The 24,414-nt window shown below is 46.5% G+C and overlaps 2 protein-coding genes across 2 annotated transcripts in view; both read right to left on the reverse strand.

The window, feature by feature from the left end:
* The window catches only part of MED13L (mediator complex subunit 13L), a 308,077-nt gene extending 305,559 nt beyond the window's left edge, over window positions 1-2,518 (reverse strand). Inside the window, exon 1 of the mRNA XM_045887569.3 lies at window positions 2,302-2,518. Within this exon, the coding sequence (XP_045743525.1) occupies window positions 2,302-2,373 (72 nt within the window). The 5' untranslated portion in view covers window positions 2,374-2,518. The remainder of the gene's footprint in view (window positions 1-2,301) is intronic.
* The window catches only part of LOC123853039 (large ribosomal subunit protein uL11-like), a 267,057-nt gene that overhangs the window by 78,434 nt on the left and 164,209 nt on the right, over window positions 1-24,414 (reverse strand). The window contains exon 5 of the mRNA XM_064578450.1: window positions 19,677-19,872. The gene's annotated coding sequence lies outside the window, so the exon portion shown is untranslated. The remainder of the gene's footprint in view (window positions 1-19,676; window positions 19,873-24,414) is intronic.

Raw genomic sequence — 24,414 nt, forward strand, 5'->3', positions numbered from 1 at the left:
AAAAAAAAACATGAATTTCTTCAGTTCTGCATTTCAAAGCTGCCACCTAATGAGTAATCCTACACACACACACACACACACACACTCAATTCCTGGTTTAAAAAGGTTGAGGAGAGAAATACCCAAAGTACAAACCTCTAGTCGGTCATAAAACACAAAATCCTCTCCTATTATAAAATTGCTTGTTTCTCCAAAAGAATCTCAAGCATCTTATCTCTTTAACATTATCACCCTTACTTCAGCTTTAAGAAAAAAAAGAAAATATAAAAGAAATGATGTATCTTAAAGGCTGGCTACACATACACAGTTTCAATGGTCTACAAAATCTACTGTATATAAATTAGCCACATATACACAAGCCATTACCAGTCAGAATGGTAATTTCGGGGCTCTCTCCTCACTAATATTGGTCTCCTTGGTTATTTTAATTACCTGTTAAAGCATCAATGTGGTCACCAGCCACCAAAAAAAAACCATTTTAAATACCCCTTAATCAATATGTTTACTAATCTATTAAAGTCTCTGAATCTGACTGATACTAAATGATATTCTGGGGGAGAGAAAAGAGGAGGCAAAATGAATTCTATTCCCATATGTCAAAGATCAAGGGAAAATTATCACAGTAAGAAAAGGAAGAATTAAAACTTATAATTAAATTTTAAGATTAAATACCTAAATATGTTGGAAAAAAATTAACCTGATCTATATAGTATACTGAAAGCACAGATATTATGTCACTCTGTCTTTGTGGGTAAAAAATCACGTGTTTTGATGTTTTTTATCTGCATAAAGAAATATTTAATAGAATTGCACTTCCATTTGAAAAGTTGGCAAGAATGTGTATTTCTCCACTAGTTTCAAAGAAAAAAAAAAGCATCTATGCCTACCCATAATTAAATGTAACTAATTACAATTTGAACACTAAATTATTTATCCAGTGTAATTGTAAACAAGGATTAAAAGAAAATAATGCTTCTATCTACTGCAGAGGTTGCAGAAAATAATTTCCAAAATGCATGCTCTCCAAAGGCAGTCCCCCCCAAAAGAGTACATAACTTAAAATAAGTTTTTTTTTTTTAAGGCTAAATTAAACAAACCGTTCAGCCAATTTTCCAATTATATTCTACGCTTGAAACATAATTGCCTTGCATCTGTTTACAAATCTTTGCTCAATATTTAAACAAATTCGTAGTCTCCCGGGCACATAGCTATACATACAGTAACTCATGCACAAAGCACATATTTAAAGACCACGCACTGCAATTATTAGCCTAAACGCCAGGTTTAACAAGGTGAATGTTTTCAGAGCTAGGTAATACGACCCAATAAAAAGCAAAGATGGCATTTACCACCAAATGTCACTGCCACCGCCAGGAAAGAGTTGCTGGAGCCCTATACATTTTTAATTTCGATGAATCTAGACGTCGTCGTCGGGTGCCAGGCTTCCAGGAGAACAATTGACACCCTAACTGCTTCAAGATTAAGGCAGGCGATTCAAATCCGAAGGAAAAGTTGTCAATTATCAGAGAGAGCGCGCGAGAAAGGCGAAGGCAGATAAAAGCGATGTTATCAAACCGCCCAGCTTGTTGCTTTTGTGTGTGTGTGTGGATTCGTTGTTAGGATAGAGAAAACAGTTTTTAAAAGACACAGGAGGAGAGAAAGAAGCAAAAGCCTTCTCCACCTTCCGTCGGCTCGGTGCAATGGCTTTACGGCTCTCCAGCGTAGTAAGCCCCGAGAGGCAGGCGGCTGTCGATGTTTACAATCGCGGGAGCTTCGGGTGTAAGAGTCCTTTACTGACACAATCGCATTCAATCAACTGTTTTCGGGCGAAATTGCAGGTGTCATTATGGAATTAAAAAAAAAATTCAAAAGGCGGGCGGGCGGGCAGCCGATCCGACAAGGGGGGAAAAGGCTGCTTATCGCGGGCGCGGGCAGCACAAGGCAAAGCCTTCCACATTTAGGGAAAAAAGGGGGGGGAAAGGGGAGGGGAAGGGGGGTGTGATTGCAACAGAGGGTGGGCGTTCGAAGTGCGACCCAGAATCCGCAGCTTTGAGACTTCCACATGCAAATTCCACGCCGAGCGCCGCGCTCACAAATGATTTTTAAAGAGCCAAATAAACACTGGATGGGATCCAAGGCGAGGGAGAGACGATCCAAAAGGGGGAGAATCGGCGAGAGGCGAACGGCGGGGAGAGGCGAGGGAGGGGCGAAGTCCCGGCGGCGGGAGGAGAAAGTTGGTCGGCGGCGGAGGCCCGGGACCCCCCCCGACTCAGCCCCCCTCCCCGCAGCCCGGCTACTCACCAGCGAGAAGAGGTTGGAGTGACAATCCTCCAGGCTCGCCCCGTTCGCCACCCAGTTCGCTGCCGCAGTCATGATCCTCCGCGAGCCCGGCCGCCAGAGCGGGGCATGTCGGAGCGAGGCGTCCGAGGCGAGGCCGGGCCGGGCGGCGGCGCCTCGCCGGGGAGCGCGGGGCGGCCGGGCCGCCGCCGCCGCCGGGGGAGGGCGCGAGGGCCGGCGGGCGGGCGGGAGGCGCCGCGGCGACGCCGCGCCGGGGGCGGCGGGCCCGGGCCGGCGGGGGGGTTCGCGGCGGCCGCGCGACTCCTTCCTGCTCGGGCGGCGGCGGCGGCTCCCGCGGCTCCGGCGGCGGCGGGGGGCGCTGTCCGCGCGGCCCGGCGCCCTCCCCGCCTCTCAGGGCCGCCGCTGCCTCCCGGGCCGGCGCTGCGGGCCGGCCACCGCCTCCGCCTTCCCTGTTCCTCAGCCGCCGCCGCCGCCGCCGCCGCCGCCTTGTTTATCTCCAGCCACCGACTCCCCCTCGGCCCCCGCCGGCGCGTGAGGGGAGGCGAGCCCCGGAGCCGCCGCCGCCGCCGCCTCGGAGCCGCCGCCGCCGCGGAGCGCGAACTCGCGAAGGGGGGGGTGCGGACGAAGCCAGCGGGCGACCCCGGCAGCCGAGCGACGTCCCCTCCTTCCTCTTCCTCCCCCACCCCCCCCCTCCTCCCCAGTCAGCCTCGCTTCTCCTCCCTCCCCGGGCTTGCTCGCTCTGACAGCAATGGCGGCCGCCGACCGCGGCTCGGCCCGCCATTGGCTGGCGTCGTGTCACGTGACGGGCGCCGGCCGCGCGGGGGGGCGAGGGGCGGGCGGGGGAGGGGCCCGGAGCTGCAGCCGCGGCGGCGGCGGCGGCGGCGGCGGCGGCTCGCGGGCGGCTCGCGGGCGGCGCTGCTGAGCCGAGCGCGGCTGGAGCCTCCGGCCGGGAGAGGGAGGGAGAGCTAGAGAGAGAGAGAAAGAAGTACCGGCGGCGCGACTCCCCAGCGGGCGGCGGCCGGCCGACCCGGGGCTGCCGTGGGCTGCCCCCGCGTGGGCGCCGTGCCCCGCCCCCTCGGGGGCACAGATCTCGGCGGGGCGCGATCGCAGGCCCCGGGAACGCCCGTGGCGGCCGCGGCGGAGGGCTCGGACACCCCCACGGCGTGTGCCCCCGGCGCCGCAGGCCGGCTGGCGTGGCGGGGCTCTGCTGTGGGCACGACTGCCGGTCCCGGTGCTCCGGGGAGTGCCTTGGCGTGGTCGCACTCTGTCGTCGGCGTTTTGCAGATAAGAAAACTGAAGCACAAAGAGATTAAGTCGAAGAGATTAAGTCACTTGCCCGAGGTCGCCCAGCTGGGAAGAAGAGGCGGCAGAATTCGAACCCCTGCACCCATGCACAGTGAAGCCAAGCTCTTGCACTGGGTTTTATAAGCCTCGCCCAGGGATATCCACGGCTGCCGCTTAGCGCTTTCTGTGTACCAGGCGCTATGCAACGAATCCAGAAATGCCTTTTGAGCCCTTACTCCTAGGCACTGTGTGTATTTATTCAATGCGTAAACGTTTCCTGACCTCTTGCCATGTGCCGGAATGTAACTGCCAGGCACTGTACTAGGACTGTGTTGGGAGCAGACCCTCCCTCACTCATTCAGTCACAAACACTTTCTGAGAGCAAATGGTCTGAGAGTCCAGAGGAGTGCCAGTCTGAAGAGGAGGCCCTCTCCCAACCCTCAAGGCGTTTGCTCCCTGAAAAGGTGGGGAGGAGTACAACTTCTTCACTAACAAGCCCCCAAACATGGAAGAGCCAGCTGTTTCAGGTGGATTGGACTAAAGGGAAGGAAGAGTAGAAGACAGGGCAAAGATGGCATGTAATAGAAGAGAGAAGTCTTAGGGGAATTGAGCTTTGGACCTACCACAAAAATGCTAAAGCCAAAGCCATGAGCAGGATGTTATAATGTGTATTATTACCATGGCCGGCATTATGTTATAACCCACTGACAAAATGGATGTACATACATTATTTCATATAATCCTCAGAACAACCACCTAAGGAAGATACTATTATTATCCTTAGACTGTAATAAGTCCAGGCTCAGAAGTGCAGTGACATCTCTAAGATCTCCAGTTAGTGAGCCACTCAAACCCTTGTCTATCTGCCTCCACAGACCAAGCCTGAATGCTGAAGGCTCTGTGAGCCGATGCCTGCCATGGGCTTTGGCACCCCCAGTTGTGTTACCTCGACCAACATAGTTTAATTCTCTGAACCTCATTTTCTAATCTGTCAAAAAGAGATCCTAATTGCCGACCCACTGACCTCAGGCCAGTGTTGTGCATTTCTATTAAGATACTCTTGATGAAATGTTTAGAAAAAAAAAAAGAAAGAAAGCCAAAGCATTTTATCAGCATGCATGGTGTGACTTGGGCCTGAGTGGTCAGACAGTGAGATTGTCCATCCCATCCAGGTGTATTTCCATCCCAGGAGGCCTTCATCCTACACACTCGGTCACCAAATTCTCATTCTTCATCAAATGTAGATTTAACTTTTTAAAAAGTCTTCCAGAGCAACCTAATAGAAAAATGAGCAAAGGACATGCACAGTTTAGAGAATAGGAAAGACATAAGGCTTTTAAATATGTAAAAAGATGTTCAGACTATGCACATCGTTGCTATGGACTGAACTAAACTTCGTATGTTGAAACCCTAATCCCCCATGTGATGGTATTTGGAAAACGGAGCCTTTGACAGGTAATTAGGTCATGAGGATGAAGCCCTCGTGATAGGGTTAGTGCCCTTATAAAAAAAACATGAGAGAGATTGCTCCCTCTCTCTTTCTGTATCTATCTCTGCCATGTGAAGACATAATGAGGAAGAGTGTTTTCACCAGGAACCAAATCTGCCGGCCCCTTGATCTTGGACTTCCCAGCCTCCAGAGCTGTGAGAAATTTTTGTTGCATAAGCCACCCAGTCTATGGTAATTTGCTATAGCAGTCCAAGTGGACTACATCACTCATCATAAGAAAAACAGAAATTAAAAACAGTATTGACAATATTTTACAAGCTTAGGCAAATGTGGAGGGAAGCAGAACTCTAACACTGTCACTGGGAATATAAATTAGTACTGCAGCTTTGGTGTCAGTTTGGAGAATATCAAAATTTATAATGTACATACACTTTGACTCAAATTCTAGGAGTTCATCCTACAGAGATACTTGTACAGATATTTAAAGACCTGTAGTGCAAGGATGTGAACTATAGTACTGTTGGCAAGGCAAAAACTGGAAGCAATCTACATATCCCTCATTTGGGGAGTAGTGACCAATATAATGTAATCCCATGCAGCCATTAACACACTATGTGTGCTAATATAATCTCAGAAATAGATTATTGTGGCCCCTGGCTGGCTCAGTCAGAAGAGTGTGCGACTCTCCATCTCTGGGTTGTGAGTTCAAGCCCCACGCAGGGTGTATACATTACTTCAAAATAAAATAATAAATAAATTAATAAATAAATTAATAAATAAATAATTTTAAAAATAGATTATTGAGATATCCCTGGAAGTTTCCATGAGATAATAGTAACAGCAGTTGCCTCTAAGGAAGAGGAGTTAGGATGGGGAGAGGAATTCCTGTTCACTGTACTGCTTACATTTTCTTTTTTTTTTTTTTTAAGATTTTATTTATTTATTCATGAGAGACAGAGAGAGAGGGAGAGGCAGAAGGAGAAGCAGGCTCCCTGCAGAGCAGGAAGCCTGATTCGGGACTCCATCCCAGGACCCTGGGATCATGACCTGAGCTGAAGGCAGACACTTAACGGACTGAGCCATCCAAGCGCCCCTCTTTTTTTTTTTTTTAACTAAATGTGTATTACCTATTCAGTGCAATAAGTTAGAAACAACACCAATCAATCAAGTGGAAAACAGAATAATCAAGTGGCACCATAAAAGTAAATTTAAAAGCAAATAAACGACACAAGACAAAGGAGAAAAACTTCATCTGAGATTTTCTTGGCTATCAAAGCCAAGGCCCCAGAGTGGAAGGGAAAAGGCCAAAAGTGCCGTGCATGAGAATGCCCGGAATGAGAACCCAGGGGAGCCGGGTTCTAGTCTCAGATGCACCGCTGAGCAGCCCTGTTATCTTAGACAAGCCACTCCACCTCTCTGGGACTCAGTTTCCTCATGTGTGAAAAGAGCAAGCCAGGTGATCCCTCAGGTCATTTCTAGCAAGGAAACTCTGACTCTCCACACAGCTGAGAAGGCTGATAAAAGATCCGCGGGAGTTCTTCCTCCATAGAGAAAGCAGTGAGAGTTGATGGCAAGCCCGAGATAAGATGAAAACAAAACAAAACCTACCAACCTACAATGAGGCAGCAGCAACAAGGCACTCCCGCACTGACCTGCTAAGCCCAGTTCCCTCCGTGGGGAGCTCATCAGAAGCATTCTCATGACTTAGTTTCCCCGTTTGTGACCATGCCTGTGGCCCAGGCAGGAACCAGATGTTCCGCTCTACACAAGTCTCAGGTCTTATTCTGAGAATGACAGGTTAGTTCCCTTTCGGGGTTATCAAATGTAATGGCAGAGAGAAAATGGAAGCAAAAATATGACCAGAGGAGGAACCATCTATTATATTAGAAAGACCACAGGAAGCTGCCACAGCTGCAGGGTGGGAGCATTCTGTAGGAGTTAAGAATGTTGCTTCAGAGTAACACACACCTGGGTTCCAATCCCCGCTCTGTCGTGCACGAGCTGTGCAGCCTTGAGCAGGTCATTTAACCCCCGTGACCCCCATTTCTTCTTGTGCATTGACTCCCAGGGTGATCACACAGAGAAAGTTCTCAACACCGTGCATGGCCCCATAGGCAATGATCAATAAATTATCACAATTATAGTCACTTGTCCATCCTTGTACAAAGGAGAGCAGCACCTGAGCTTTACTGGATTTATTTTATTGTAAATAACAGAAGCACCAGAATGCTAGCTGGAGCAAGTCCAACAATACTTGAGTTTACCAAGAAAAAAGGAATACCCTTCTCTCAACCCCACTGGGATGATCAAAGTTACCAAACTGTTATGAATCCTGATTGGCTTCCCTCCATGCCCATACCAAATAATACAGTTTAAACACATATTTCTAAGGGACTTTTTAAAAATTTTTTATGAAAATGGGATTGTCACATGTATTACTTTGCAATCTGCTTTTTTCGCTTACCAATTTATCACAAATATACCTCTAGGCCTATATATCTAGATCTCACTCATTCTTTTATTTATTTTTTTTTTTAAAGATTTTATTTATTTGACAGAGAGAGACACAGCGAGAGAGGGAACACAAGCAGGGGGAGTGGGAGAGGGAGAAGCAGGCTCCCCCCTCAGCAGGGAGCCCGATGCGGGGCTCGATCCCAGGACCCTGGGATCATGACCTGAGCTGAAGGCAGACGCTTAACGACTGAGCCACCCAGGCGCCCCTCACTCATTCTTTTATTAGTTGTATAATGTTTCATAGCACACCTGTGCCATAATTTATCCAATTACTCCCCTATTCCTGAACATTCAGGTGGTTTCCAGTTATTTCTTCCTCTAAATAAGTGCAGAGCAAATATCTTCATCCATATATCCTTAGGCACTGACACTTTTATTTCTGTAGAATAAAGTCTCCAAAATAGGATTGCTTTTTTATTGTTAATAAGTGTGTACTTTTATTGTTAATAAATACGGCCGGAAGACTTTCCCCAAAGATTGTGGCAATGCACACCTTTTTCAGTTTTTGCCAACCTGACAGTGAAAAATGGTGCCATTGTTATTTGAATTTGCTTTTCCCGAACTCTAGAGAGGTAGCTCTTCTCCTCGGTGTCTCGGCCGCTCACATTTCCTCTCGAGTGTTTGCTCCTAAGTCAGCAGCTTCAAAGGACAAAGAACTAAATCCAGTCTGGCCCAGGGAGACCAGTAAGGGGCTTGGCAAATGACAAATAACCAGTCTTTGGTCACTGTCACCTGGTGTGGATAAGGCAGTGCATGGCATCATTCCATAAAGATTTTTCTGGACACTACCACGTGGCAGGCCTATCCTTTTCATTCCTTTGCTTTGATAATTCAATTTTTAAGTTGATGTTTTAAGTTCCCTCTGTGAGAATGGTCTTATACCAATCAAGCTGAGCTGCCTTGGGCAACAACAGCTTTGCTCATAACCACCAAGGATTTCCTAATTGTTCCAGCCTCTCCCCTAAGACAGTGCAGAGGATAAAGTGAAAGAAACTGCAGCTGTCGCTGGCTCGGAGCATGGTGGGAGGGGTGAGTTAGGCCAAGGACCTCATAGTTGAACAAAACCTGGTTCAAATCCCAGCTCTGTCCCTGACCCTCTTGACCTCCGGGGCTGTGATTTAACCTCTCTGTGCCTCAGCTTCCTCATCCCTAAAGCAGGGTCACACTCGTGTCTGCTTCGCGCGGCCATTGTCAGCATCCGACCAGCGCTGGCGCACAAAGCATTGCGTACCTGCTGGACACAGATAGGTGCTCAGTGAATGTCTGCTACTGTTATAAAGACCCAGAGCTCCCAGGTGATTCTTCAGGTCCAGAGCTCCTTTTGTGAAATGTGGGAGAAGACAACACCAAGAAACACCACCAAAGGGATCATTTAAGCAATGATTTGAGTTGTTGTTAAAAATTCCAATGAGCTTAGGGACGCCTGGGTGGCTCAGTCGGTGAAGCATCTGCCTTCGGCTCAGGTCATGATCCCAGAGTTCTGGGATCGAGCCCCACGTCGGGCTTCCCGCTCAGCAGGGAGTCTGCTTTTCCCTCTGCCCCTCCCCCTGCTTGAACTCTCTCTCTCTCTCTCTCTCTCTCTCTCTCTTTCTCTCTCAAATAAAGAAATAAAATCTTAAAAAAAAAAACACACACACACTTTTGAAATCCGAACAGCCTCGATATACAAACACCAACCCCGGTTTTAGGATGAACAAAATCATTGTGAAGAGAAGAGAACGTTCTCCAGGTGGATTCTAGAACTCTTCCTCTCCAGGAGTGTGCCAGTGTGCAGTGGACATTCACAAAAGAAGCAGGCTCCTCGGGTGGCCCAGGACCAGGCTGGGCTCTGGAAGGGGGGTGCCATGTTCCCTGGCAATTCTGCCAGCAACATTTCACCCTCTCTGTTCTCTGTGTTCCGGGCCAGACCCAAGCGTCTAGGGGTTTTGTAAGGAGGACAAATGTCTTTTCACCAGTGCCCTACATCAGGGACTCCAGCCAAGGTCTGAGTGAGAAAGCAACTAATCTGGCCACCCCACCTGTGCAACACTGCTTTTTGAGAACTGACGACGGCCAGGTCCTGGCACATGAGACAAGAGCCACCGGTCTCCAGGGACCATACCCCATCCTTCCAAACTTTGTGGCACTTGGAAGTCCTGAGCCTGCTCCCAAGCACGGGTGGCCGTCTCCCTGCTGGCTGGCTCCCTATTCTGGGGCCAGATCTTGCTTTCTGCAACAAATCATTTTATTCGAAGCAACCCTTGGAAAGAGCACAGTTCTTCTCGGACAACAAATTGGAGGCAAAGAAAAAAAAAAGCCGCACGCGAAACTTGAGTCATCCTTTGTCTCCACTTTGCCCCAGTAACGGGCTCACTGTGTTTCTCCAGTTGCCTGGATTGTGGGTTCTCAGCAAGGATGAAGCAAGCAACTCATCTCTCCTGCCCGAGTCTCAGTTTTTCCTTTTTAAAATGGGCTTCCCACTTCTTAGGACGCTGGTGGGTTGTAATCAATTGGTTTTTTAAATTGCGTACACAATTTCTCAATTTTCAAATGTGCTGACTGCAATCGTCTATCGTGGCTGGAAATAGAGTACGTCTACAGTCAAACTGTTGCTGCTGTTGGTACAGATCGCTTCCCCAAGGAAATAAATTACATTTCATTCTCTATATATTGTTTACTTTATAGTCTCTTGATCTTACTTTGCTGACTTCTTGTTGTAGATTTTTCGGTAGCTTGGTTCCCACTTAATCACAACAGCCTCTGTAAATGTTAGCGAGTTGTGTTATGGGGATTTGCTACCGGCATTTCACAACGGTTACTGAACATAGAAGCCCCTTCTTTATTCTACCAAAAATATCTCGGTAAATATTCCCCTCGCTCAAAATAATAATAATAATAATAGACCTTTAAAATGATTTTCCAACAAGCAGACTTTATTTCACGTTAACCATGCAATAAACTCAAAGCACATTTTGCATTGTTTTCTGTTTGTGGTTTTATGAAGAGGTCACTGTTTACATAGCATGCGCTCCCCGATGAGCCTGCTCATTATAATCTAATCAGTCACTCCTCAAAATCCCAACAGAAGAAAAGCTTTCTTCTCCTATCTCCTACCACAGTTGTGTGGTGCAATCCAAAGGAGGCCACATCCTTGGTTACCCATCTCCTTCCCATACCACCTTTTGGGGAGAGAGCTGTTTTCTGAGTGTGTTTATTGACCTCCTTTTATGCCAGGCATCTAATCATCACAGCTATCTTTTGAGGTGGGTCTTGCCTCAGCCCCCATTTTACAGATGAGACAAATGAGGCTCAGAGAGGTGAAGTGACTTGCCTGAGGTCACACAGCTTGGAAATGCAAGGCAAGATTTGAACCTCAGTCACTACCTCCTCCTGTACTGGGATAGGCTACAGAGCCCCCCCGCCCCATGCTTTCAGACACCCTCTATCCCTTGTTCTGAGCTTCCCGTGTTCTTCACTGGCCAGTTCAGCAGCCCCCACCAGTGTCCCCGGGGGGCCTAGAACAATATAGCTCTGCCACTTACCAGCCGTCTGCTCTTACACAAGTGGTCTCACACCTCTGAGACTCAGTCCTCTCATCCATAGCATGAGCATAATTATACTGGTCTCACAGGGAGGCAGGTAATAATAACAACAAGCCTGGACATATTTATCAAGCTCTTCCCATGTGCCAGGCATTGGACCAGGTAATTTATACCATGCTCATTTTTATTTTTTTTAAATGTTGTTTTAAAGATTTATTTATTTATTTGAGAGAGAGAGAGAGAGCACGAGCAGGAAGGGCAGAGGGAGAGGAAGAGAGAAACTGAAGCAGTCTCCACGCTTAGCACGAGCCTGACACGGGGCTCCATCTCAGGACCCCAAGATCACGACCTGAGCCAAAACCAAGAGTCAGATGCTTAACCAACTGTGCCACCCAGTGCCCCTACACCGTGCTCATTTTTCATCCTCCTGACAGCCCAATGAGGGAGATACTATTATTGTCCCATTTTGCAGATGGGGAAAGTGAAGGATGACATGGAAATACCCAGAATGGACCACCACCCAAGCCTGAGCCACTGTCCTCGTCGTTGCTGTCACTCTCTTTGCCCCAGCCCACTCTGCCCTCTTTTCTGCACAGCAGTCAGAGGGGTCCTGGTCAAACCTAAGCCAACTCACATCACACCTCTGTCCTAAGCCCTCCTGTAGCTGCAATCTCACTCAAAATCAAAGCCAAACACTTTGCAGGACCTGGCTTCTTGCTCTCTGCCGGCATCCTCCATGCACACCTAGCTGCAGGCTCGTGACCACCCTGTGGTTCTGGTCACACACCCAGCCTCAGGGGCTCTCTCGTTGGGTCAGATATCCCCATAGTGAAAAGGCCTTCTTGGGACCCCTGCACCTAAACCATATGCATTTCTCACTATAGTGGTCTCTTAGCATCCAAAACCCCCTGATATAGGGGTGCCCGGGTGGCTCAGCCAGTTAAGTGTCCAATTCTTGATCTCGGCTCAGGTCTTTTAAAGATTTTATTTATTTATGTATTTACTTGAGAGAGAGAGAGAGAGAGCACGCAAACAGGGAGGAGAGGGAGAAGCAGACTCCTGGCTGAGCAGGGAGCCGGACGTGGGGCTCAATCCCAGGACGCTGGGATCATGACCTGAGCCGAAGGCAGATGCTTAACTGACTGAGCCACCCAGGTGCGCAGCTCAGGTCTTGATCTCACGGTCGTGAGTTTGAGCCCCACGTTGGGCCCCACGCGTAGAGTTTACTTAAAGAAGAAAAAAAAGTCCCCTGACATATATTTGTTTTCACACATTTTCCTGTTTTCCCCTTCCCCATTTAGCATATAAGCCCCATGAGGACAGGGTTGGTTTTCTCTTTCCCTGTTTGTTCACTACAGGATCCCCGTGGCCTAGAACATTGTTGGCATTGGTCGAATATTCGTTAAATGAAGGAATCACAAAATAATGCTAAGTAGTAAATCCCTGGCCAGTGCCTGGCACAGCGCAAGTGTCCATAAACATGGACTTTTACAATCAGAGTCATTAAACCACCATGGGCCACAGGCAGCTCTTCTCCTTGGCAGGAGGATCAAGGCCCATGTCAGCTCTGAGCCTCATTCTGCCCCATCCAGAAAAGTCTGTCCTGTGGGACCTGGAAGGCGGGTTCCCCCAGCAGCAGCCTAGAGGGGTCAGCAGCACTTCCTCATCGGGAGGAGGAAGGAAAGAGAAAACAAACATCTGCCACGGCATGAGTAGACAGCTGTCTCCCAGAGCCAGAATTCAGGGCTCACCATAGAGCCCGAGTGTCTCGGTGAGTTCTGTGCCTCTCCCCAGCAGCCTGGCCAGCACAGAGGACTGTATTTTGTATCATAATTCGATTTTCCCTCTAATTTTGAAAGTAACACGTGCCCTATAAAGTATTCAAACATCAAAGGAATGCGTAATTTAGAAAATGAAACTCCCCCCCCCCACACACACACCTTTCTCCAACCCAGACAACTTACTGTTAACGATGTGGCATACTGGATATTTATCTAGAATTTTTTTCCCAAGCATATTCTAACATTGCTTACTTATATTGATTGGGATCAATCCATATATAGCTTTTGCACCTAGATTTTTTTCTTTAATCAGGTTGATTGAGGTACAGTTTGCATATCATCAAATTCATTGTTTTCAGTGTAGAGTTCTTTGAGTTTTGACAATAGGTTATATCATATACAATTGTGTAAGCATAGCCGCAACAAAAATTTAGAACAATTCCATCAGCCTTCCAAATTCTCTCGTGCCCCTCGTAATAAACCCCTTCCTTCAGGGTTGGCTCCTGGCAAAGATTAATCTGTTCCCTTGTCCCCATACTTCTCCTTTTCCAGAAGGTCCCACACATGGTATTATAGAGTACATAGCCTTTTGCGTCTGATTTCTTTCATTTCTTTCACATTTCATAATAATGCATCTGAGTTTCCTCCACATTGTGGCGTGGATCTGTGGTTCCTTCCTTTTGATTATTGTATAATATTTCATTGTATGGATATACTGCAGTCTGTTTATCCATTCATTAGTTGAAGGATGTCTGGGTTGTTTCCAGTTTGGGGTGATTACAAATCCAGCCACTAGAAACATTCACATATAAGTTTTGGTGTGAATATAAGTTTTCATTTCTCTTGGGTAAAATCCCAGGAGTGGGATGGCTGGGCCATATGGGAAACACATATTTAGCTTTATAAGAAACTGCCAAAGTGTTTTCCAAAGTGACTTTTCCACACACCTTGCTTTTTTTTTTTAACCTCACAAATATGTTATTACCTGATAATATGTATTTATTGGTTTGTGAAAAACTTTTCCATCAGAATATAAGCTCTATGAGGGCAAAGGTATTGTCTCCTTTGTTCACTATTGCATCCTCTGCCCAGAACAGTGCCCCGGCACATAGTAGGTGCTCAAGAAATGGGTGTTGAATGAATGAGCCCAACAGACCTCCCTCCATGTGAGGACACATAGATCCATGTCATTAGCCCGAGAGCGGCATCATCATGTATTATGCTGTCTGGCCTGTCTCTTTTCTCCACCATTCCCTTATCGTGGGCCCCTGATACTCTCCGGATTTCCACTACTATGTGCATCAGTGGGCCTGCATATTCTTTCGCGAACTTGTGTGAATTTCCCATTAAAACAAATTTCTGGAAGTACAATTGCTTAGTCAAAGGAGACAAAAGATCACAACTTCCACAGATACTGCAAAAGGTGATACCAACTTATACTTCCACCAAGAGTGGAGTGGAGGAAATGACCTGCTTCAGGAGATTTCCTGCCTCACCACAGCCTCCCCTGCACTTAGTTGGGATCAATGTTAAATCCACCCTGCTCCAGGTCTTAGGATCCGCAAAACCAGGGCTGCCCTGATGTTTGGATCTCATTCATGGACACGGTCTCCAGAAAGAATGGTGGACACTGACACAGGACTGCGGACTTCTTGTTTGGCTAAGAAAGAACCAAAAAAAAAAAAAAAAATCAAGAGTAAAACCTAACTATCTAAAAAACAGAGTCCTTCCTATCGTCGTATAAACAAAAGGATATTTCACTCCATTAAAAAATGGAAAAGGCGAACTCTCTGAGAACAGAGTAAATCTGCTTGTCATACGTTTGGTCCCGGTTTTTCTATTTCACTGTGAGTTGCGGTAGAGGATGCCGCACTGGTCTCGGGGCTGGGTTTGGATGCGAGCCTGGATACTACCGGCAGACCCACGTAGGTGACCCTGCGAGGACTCTAAATTAGAGAACAACAAAAGGTAGCTGGGAAAAAATGAAACTGAACAAGGAAGAAATGAAAGTGTTACAATTAGCTAATTGGGCCCAGTTCTTCTGGATGCAGCTTTATCTCTGCCACTGTGCACAGAGCTCTTCTCCACATCAAAGACTACTACAAGCCTGGAGAATTGGAACCGATGTTTATGGAGTGCTTTGAAGATGTAAAGTACTGTTTAAATGTTAAGTAGTATTATTATGACTTAAAATTGTAAATGCCCCCCCCTTTTTTTTTTGGTGGGAATTTTTAATATGTTTTTGATTCTTATTTAATGCCAAGAGTGAGCCTGTTTGTGAAAGGCTATCTGGATACAGGCTGGGGTGGGGCAAGCCACCAACGTATCCTTGGAATACTGAACCAAATTCACCACTCTGTCCTTGTAAATTGTGTTTTCTGGGAAGATGAACACTGTCAATCTGATGCTGTCAGTTTATGTAAGAACATGTCTCAAGATCTAATTGAAATACAGCATCTTTCCAGGCAGAGTTGATAGAGTTATCACATTACAGATTTTATTTGACTCTGCATCTCAATTCATTGCTTTGTATAGTTTCCAGATTTCTTCATAAAACAGAAATTAGACACAGTCTTGACATTAGAATTTCACAAAGAAGCAATCAAACCCAAATTACTTCGAAGAAAGAAAGGACTATAAAAGTGACTAAACCAAATGAAAGGAAAAAACATTCTGGAGGGCCCTAGTTCATGAATTAATTTTCTTATTTGGTCCTTGGGACAAATCCAACTTAATTTAGGAGGTTGCCAGACGTGAAACACAAGGACAAACTTTTGCATCTGTGGCTACTATGAGCTTGAAGATAAATACCGTAAAGTTTGGAAGTTTTGTTTACTTTCATCTTTTTTTTGACAGAACTCAGACAATAAACTCGACTGGTCAGTATTCCTTTCATGTGTTCACTGTGTGCTAATAGTTCTTTTTTTTTTTTTTTTAGTATTGGTATGGAATTTTTTAAATTAAAAAATCATCAAAGCTTAAATGAATTGCCCGACATAAAACTTGGATCCAAAATGGAACACAGTCATTGGGCCTTTGCAATTTCCTATGGTAACCAAAGACCAAACTGTGTTTTAAAAACTATTCTAGTAATGAGTTCACAAGAGGTCTCAAGTTACTAAGTGGCTTTGAGCCTCTTTTGAAACCAAAGCAAAGGAAAATCTCATTAATTTGAACTGTGCTAATAACGGAATTTGTTATAATTCAACCTGGCCTGAGCTGCAGTTTACCTTTGGTCTACCTGTGACGGCAAGTTTACCGGAATGACCATAAAGAAGATTGTGCAAGAAATATTTCATGTCTTTAAAAGAATAAACTGTTCTAAGGCTTTTAGCACCTCGTTCTTAGCCAAATAAATTCCTGTGGAATCCAGATGAGTTTTAAATATTGATTGGAGCAGACAGGAAGTAATACTACTTAGGAACCCTTTCTTTGCCAAATTCTTCTCCGTACTCCAAAGAAATAAAGGTTCATTTTGTTTAAAGATTCTAAACAGTTCCTTTAATGCAGACAGATCTCTTAACCTGCCCTTCATACCAGTTGTCATGAATGAATGAAGTTTTACTGAAGCAGTAGCAATGATCAGTAATTACAACCACTAACAAAGGAAAGAACTCAAAATAATGTGTTTTTTCCATGGCACTTGTCTGTGTCAGGCCATGTGTTAAGCACTTTCTGATTTCTTTACACCGTGTCTGGTAACCAATAGGTTCTTAGTAGATGGTCACACTTACTATTAAAGTCATCTGTGTCTTCTTCCAGCTATAGAAGGACATTAACATCTGTTGGCCTCACTGATATCAATGGACAGATAAAGTATGGTCAAAGAAAAAGGAGGAAAATATCATAAATAAAGAAATAGATTAATAGACGATAGAAGATTAGATAGATATGGGGGGAAGGTGGGTGGATGGATGGATGGATAGATAGGTAGGTGGATGAGTAGCTGAACGGATAGACAGATGGATAGGTAGGTAGGTAGATGGATAAATAGATGGATGGATAGATAGAAAGAAGTAGCAAAGCAAAGAAACAGGAAGAGGTGACACTTTGGCCATGCTAGCCTGGTGCTAGGAAGGGTTCTTCTCTCGACCCAATCAAGAACTGCAGCAGGGCACATTAGAAGGTTAGGCATGAACCAAGAATGACACAGCCCTCCCAGCAATCACAGAAAACCAGCTAGATTCTGTATTTGGGGGCTCTTAGGATGAGGGAGCCAATGGGAACCAATGGGAGGAACCCAAGCAGACTAGCTACCAATCTGTCAGGGAGGCTGCAGAAAGGCTCAGTGGTGGGCTGTGTGTGCCAAGTAAATACCAAGGGCCCGCTAACTTGAGGGATTGGTTTGATTCCATGATGTCTGAATTGGGTTCTTCCACCACAGCGTTATCAGGGTATCATTTAATGGGTACCAAAAGTCCCCCTCCTTACCAGAGGAAATGCTTCAAATTCTCACCATCCCATTTACATTAAAATTTTTTTAAACCTTTATTGCTTTATCTGGTTATAAAAATAATACCAAATAAGTAAACAAATAAAATAAGAGAGAAAGGGGAAAGGAAAAGAAACACAGCTCTTCATAAAAAATTCAAATAATATAGATGAATACCAACCAATGAGCAAGTGAAAATATGTATGATCCCATCACTCAGTGATATCCACTACTAACATGTTGGTAAGTATCTAATTAGGAGTAAAAACAATATATTTAAAGGATACCTACCATGCATCGGAGATACAAGGGACAAAATACAGTTATAGTCTCTGAGCTTAGGGACTTCATAATCTACTTAGAAGAAACAAATTAGATGAGTTATTACAAACGTGATGAGTATTTTGTCACTTGTTCTTTGCACTCAGCAATGGTCATAGCCATTTTCCCATGTCAAGTATATACATACATATATATCAGGGATAAAAAATATCACTAAAGAGGTGCCTGGGTGGCTCAGTCGGTTAAGTATCCAACTCTTGATTTTGGCTCAGGTCATGATCTCAGGGTTGTGAGATCGAGCCCCGAGTGCGGCTCTGTGCTGGGCATGGAGCCTGCTTAAGATTCTCTCTCTTTCCCTCTCCCTCTGCCCTTCCCCACCCCCCAAAGTATTAAGCATCATCACCCATTCCCCTTATTCTTTCTTCTAAAGAGGATTCAATCTTTGCCTGCTTATTCCCTAGACCTTTTGTTGGGCTCATCAAGGACAGGAACACGCTAAGAGTGAGTATCTTGATTTGCATCAGGAAGGACCTGAAGCCTCCTGGGGTAGAACAGAGTGGGCCAAAATGTGAGGGAGAGGGACTAAGAAGGAAGGAATGCCTGGAGACAAGAGATAACCCAGAGAAGTGGGCTGGGCTGAGGTCTGGAGGAAGCGAGGGGAAGTATTGGGAAGGTAGCTGCTGAGATTCATGAGGAAACCTTCAGATCTGAAGGATTTCTCAAAGAGACTTCAATTAAGAGGTCAGTTATTTCCTAATGCCATGGGGATTGGGGACTTAATGATTCTTTGAAAGGTGCCACGACATTGAGATGGCCACCATATGGCCAGGAGTGGTTTGATGTTGTGTAGAATGACCTGATCCTTTTTAATGGTGGTACAGTGTTTCATGGTGTGGGTATACAGAACTTTATTTAATCCCTCCCTATAGGCAGGCATGTAGGTTGATATAAATGCTTTTGCAATTAAATATAAATGCCATGATTACATCTTTACAAATTGGTTGACTTCTAAAGAAGTGAATAGATAGATGAATGATAGGTCGGTGATAGATAGATAGATGATAGATAGATAAATGGAAGGAAAGAAGGAAGGAAGGAAGGAAGGAAGGAAGGAAGGAAGGAAGGAAGAAGGGAGGGGGGAGGGAGGAAACAACAAACTGGTATATCCATGCAATAGAATACTACTCAGCAATAAAAAGGAATGAAGTATTGATGGACAACTGGGATGAATCTAAAATTAATTATGCTGAGTGAAAGAAGCTAGACTTCTGTAAGTTTCCATTTATATAAAATTGAGACAGAAAGCAGATCAGCAGTTGCCTAGGGCAGGAAAGCAGATGATGGAGGGGGACGAGGAAACCTTTGGGAGTGATCATATATTCATGATCTTGATTGTGGCGACAGTTTCAGGGGTGTATACATATGCCAAAGTGTATCAAATTGTACAGTTTAAATACATGCAGATTATGGCATATCCATTATAACTTAATAAAGCTATAAAGTAGGTGATGATAGATAGACAGACAGTTGGGGGGTGCGTTTTAAAGTGAACAAGAGAACAGAGACCCAGCAGAGACCTCTTTATGGGCTGCTGGGCTGGGGACTGGGGAGAAAGGTGAAGAGTCAAGTATAATAAGGACTCCAGTGGGATACCACAGTACAGAGAGGTGGGATTTGGTGGGGGGGGGTGTGGAGGGGAGGTGAGGGGGTAGTCCTGATAATAGGGCTTCTAGGAATGAGAAGTGGGCTGGGCAAATGGTCTCGCACCTGAGCCCCAAACCATACTAGTTTCCATCCTCAGGGTGGGCCTATTTATGGCCCCTCTGCCCCAACCTAGATTGCCCCAGAGCCCAGCACTGAGCCTGGCACATGGCAGGCGCTCAGTAAATGTTTGTCAACATGAACAGACCTCACTTAAGCTCCACCCAGCCACCGTGAACACATAGGCATCCCAGGTATCCCATCCTCCTCCTGGCAAAGGCCTGGACCACCTTCCCACGCTGGCCTGGCACCCACCTCCATTCCACAGTCCTCCAGCCCCTGGCCCCACCTGCTATCTTCCACTCAAGCCCGTCTCCTGGATCTAATGACCAAATCCACTTCTCCAGCCCTACCTTAGAAGCTCCTCTTTGGACACGGATTCATTCTCTCTCCCGGCTTCCAATGATGTCCGTAGCTTCTGCGGGAGGCAGGTTATCTGAGGTCGGTTACAAGACTGGAACAGACCCGGGTTCGTGCCCCAGCTCTGCCTCTCTCTGACTTCTTGGCTGTAGGCCGATGACGTTTCTTTCTGAGCCTCCATTTTCTCATCTGTAAAATAGGCATAGCAAGTATTATCTACAATAGTCTTTGTGAGGATTCATGAAAGAAAGGCATGAAGTGTTTAGGACACTGTGTGGCACACAGCAGACACTGAGTAAAAGCTAATTTTACTTTTTTTTTATATAGTCATTAAGAGGTTAAGAGCCTGGACTCTGAAGAAGACAGGCTGACCCAAATTCAAATCTCAGATAATTGCTCCTGGGCGAGTGACTTAATTTTTCTGAGCTTCGGTTTCCTCCTCTATAAATCAGAGATGATGCAAATGCACTGGTCAGGAGCCTGGCAGGAAACAGAGGGCACATTGAACCTGCGCAATGTGAGAAGAGTTTCATAAAGAGATTATATGCATCGGTATGAACAGGTTGTAGGAAGAGCAACAGGGTAAAGTGCAATCCCTGGGTCTAGCAAAGGGAGGCGCTGTTCCAACCCTGAGCCTGCAGGATCTAGGAAGAGTGTTAATTCCGGAACCCGGAAAGGGGAGCTGTTGGAACAAATCACCCATCAGGGGCAGTGGTTTTTGGAAGATGACCAGCCAGCCGATACCACTGGCAAGGAGGAGCCTGGGGGATTAATATCCCAACCCCATTGTCTTCTTTCCCCTGATTTCCTGCCAGGTCTCTTCTCTTCTTGGACAAACCCTACCAGAGGCCAGGGTACATGGGAGCCCACTGATGTCGCCCACCCAGGTCAGCCTCCTGGGCTCAGAGCAAGGACAGTAAAGGGCAAATGTCCCCGCTAGAGGAGCAAAGAGATGAAATCCAATATAAGAAGTTCCCTCCTGGGCACCTGGGTGGCTCAGTCGGTTAAGCGACTGCCTTCGGCTCAGGTCATGATCCTGGAGTCCCGGGATCGAGTCCCACAGCGGGCTCCCTGCTCAGCGGGGGGTCTGCTTCCCCCTCTGCCCTCTTCCCTCTCATGCTCTCTGTCTCATTTTCTCTCTCTCTCTCAAATAAATAAATAAAATCTTTAAAAAAAAAAAAGTTCCCTCCTTATAGAGTCCAAAGGATTCATTAAAATCATGTTGATAAAGCCTTTAGCACATAGTAAGGCTTTGCTCAGCGATGGCGAACCTGTGGTTAGCCTGAAGCCCCGCCCCCCGCCCCCTCCCCCCCCCCCCCCCCCCCAGCCTGAGTTCTCCAGCTTGGTACCAGGCCAGGCTTGACCCAACCTAACAGTGTCGGGAAGGGAACAGAGCTGATCTTCTGCTACATTCTGTGTTTACTTAGAGAAAACTTGGCTGCTGAGAGGAAGGGAAGGTTGACTGTGGTTTTCTGCAACAGCTGGGGGTGGAGGGGAGGTGGAGAGGGGGTGGGGGCTGGAACATATTAGGGGACGTTAAATCAGGAGACCTCAGAGCCCAGGGATCTGAGAAGAGTCCACGTTGAGGGCAGTGTTCGCCCGAATTCTCTTTGCCAAGGGACTGTGGATTTCGGGGCTGAGCACCGTGGCCTGAGACCTGGCCCCCAAGAGGCAGGGCCATGGGCCAGCCCCAGCACCGGCCACGTGGAATGTGCCACTCTTGGAATCAAGAGGCCCTTGCTTTTTAAAATTGGCTTGTAAATCTCTGTGTAGTTTGCAGAGTTGAGGAATTTTATTTTATCTGGATTAAAGTCGTGTTCTGCTTTGGCATCGGAAGGCGTTTATGACTGTTAAAACAAGAAATGAAAAATATAGGCCTGGAATCAGCGAGGCTGCCTCCTGCCAGACTCGGAGGGATTTGTCTTAGGGGCCAGGCGGAAGGTTTTCTGCCCCTTTTCCCCTGACGACTCGGGTATTGCTTGATAAAGCTGCAGCTGACTGAGTCGGAGCAGTGAATGCAAGGGTTTGGGAGGGCGTGTGAAGAAAATCTTTTTTACCTTTGGTTAGGTGAGCTCCTCCACCTCCTCTTCAATTCTACCGCCCCCCCCAACCCCAAACCATACCCTCTAGGGCACTGTTTAATGTCACTGTCACTTGGCTACACTTGGTCTAGGGGGCAGGTGGCTTAAGACTTTTGATTCATTGTTTTGGGATAACTATGAACTCCCAAATTGCAATTTTGGACAGGATTTAAATAACTGAGATTCCAGCTTCCATGGCCTACTTTGCCAACTTTTTTATTCCCTCTTGCTTTTAAAGCACTCTCTCTCTCTCACATACACACACACACACACACACACACACACACACACACACTTCTTTCCTAATGGTAAAATCATACATGCTTCACGAAGAACATGTGGAAAGCAAAGCAAAGCACCAATGCGGAGGGGGGGGGGGTGTGTGCAAAAAATCATAAGAGAAAATCGTTCAAGCTTTTGGCAAAGATTGTTCTAGTATACTGCCTCCTATCCATCTATCATCTATCCTTTTTTAAATACGATCACAGACAGCATGTAATCTTGTTGCCTGTGTTTTTACTTCTAGGTTGTAAGCATCTTCCCGTTCCTGCAGACAGTGCATTGTATTTTATGACAAAAATACTAATGACGACCACTCATAAGAATTCAGCCTTTGTAGTCAGAAAGATCTGGGTTCGAATCTCAGCGTGGTCAATTTCTAGCTGTATCTTTGGGCAAGTTACTTAATCTCGCTGGGCCTGAGTTTGCTCATCTGTAAAATGGGGATAAAACTGTATCCACCTCAGAGGAAAGGTTGCTGGGAGGACAGTAACATTCCGGCAAATAAATAAGAGCCCAGGGTGGGGGTGAGGGGGAATGCTTGGCTCCCTAGTGAGTGCTCAGTAAATTCCAGTCCATATTCTTACTGAGATGGTCAGCAGTGATCCGTGCAGGACATTTGTCTGTGTTTTTCCCTTCCTGAGAGTGCTCTGTGCAGCATTCTCTCTAAATCAGAACTTTGGGCTCCACAGCATTTGTTTCATGGTTAACAGCGAGATGATTTTAAACTTCTATCTTCCCCCAAGACTGCTCGACAAAATTGGCAGTCTGTACTATGCAAAAATTCACCCAGAAATGGAAGAGAGGGACATTTGCAAAAGCTGGGTTGTGTCTACAGAATTAGAAGGCACAGTTGGACTAATTTTAGTGCCTAAAAATGGAAAACATTGGAATCATGCTTCATGGGAAGGCAAGTTCTCGAAAGTGGCAAAAGGAACCATCAAGACTGGTTGAAATGGGGACCATTCCCTCAAGGTCCGGGCCCCGTCCCAATCTGTGCACAGACTCTGTTTGGCTGGAAGGGAAAAGGTTCAGGGAGAAAGGGTTAACTGTCTTTCAAGTCTTCCGGGTGGAAGCGATCTTGTTCACACTGCCTCTTCATTGTCTTGGTTTCCCCAACTATCTGCTTTCCTTTGTCTTGCCAAAGATAATGCTGATCCTGTGACCAGGCAGTCACCGTGCTGGGGCTCTCTGCTATTTTGTCCTTTGGGATTTCCGAGAGGGGCAGGCCCCTGTGATTGGCCTCACGTGGGCAAACGGCACACAACTCACTTTGTATCTGAGGACCAGAGCGGGGGCCTGGCTCCCTTTCGGCACAGCCAATCAGGCCAGGGCTGAGAGTTTATGAGATGAAGGGGAACCACTTTGAAGAAAGGAGCCCTTGTCTGCTGCTTCGCCATCGCTCGGTGGTGCGCGTGGGGCAGTGGGGAGGGGTGGGCACGGCCAGAAGGCTGGTGCCCTGGGGATGGATGGGGAAAGAAAAGAAGCAGAGAAACCAGGGTCAAAAGTCTTTCTGTGGACAGGAGAGCAAACTGGGCAGACTGCCTTCCTCTCTGCAGGTGTGTTCACCCAGTGGGGAGCCACGGCCATCCCCAAAGGTCAGGGAAGATGATGGGTGCGTCGCAGCCCCTGCTGAGTTTACCCCCAGCCTGCACCCCTCCTATAGAGCAGAACCAGGGAGGGTAAGGTGGAAACACCTCTAGAAGCAATCATGGTGGCCAATAATCTAGAAGCAATATCTCCACCAAGGCAGAGAGGGGCTACTTCAAATCCTCATCCCCCCATGTGCTTTTACTTCATATCTTGGAGCCTCAGTTTCCCCCCAAGGGGGTCATTTTTAATATCTTGCTCACAGGTCTGTTGGGAGGACTACGTGAAGCATTTAGCACAGCGCCTGGTATGCAGTAAGTGTTGAATAGCTAGAAGCTATTATTATTAATTGCAATCATATTTGGTGTCACAAGAGGTATTCTGCTTTCACTGAAGCCAGAAATAGGGTCCATTCCTTCAACTGTTCTTTTATCCATTTACTCAGACAATCAATGGACATTTAATAGGGCCTACTACGTGCTGGCTGTTTTACTGGGGATGATGTCCTCGGGGTTTACGATGTGTTTAACTCTGTTTTAAGCCCTTTCTGTGTACTAAGTTATATAAGCTTCACCACCACACCACGGGGTAAGTGTTGAGAAATTGAACTTGGCTGAGATCACATAGCTAGTAAGATTAGGAGCTGGGATTTGAACTGAGGTCTGCCTGCCTCTCAAGTCTGTCTCTTAAGCACCCTGCCACTCCCAAATGAATAAATAACACATGATTCCTGTCCTCCCCCTCCCCCCTCCCAGGCAGTTCCTTCCACTGGAACTGTCTG

Source organism: Mirounga angustirostris, unplaced genomic scaffold (genome assembly GCF_029215605.1).
Source record: "Mirounga angustirostris isolate CCGP_5_RB_7025 unplaced genomic scaffold, mMirAng1.0.hap1 SCAF_14, whole genome shotgun sequence".
NCBI classification, from domain to species: Eukaryota; Metazoa; Chordata; class Mammalia; order Carnivora; family Phocidae; genus Mirounga; species Mirounga angustirostris.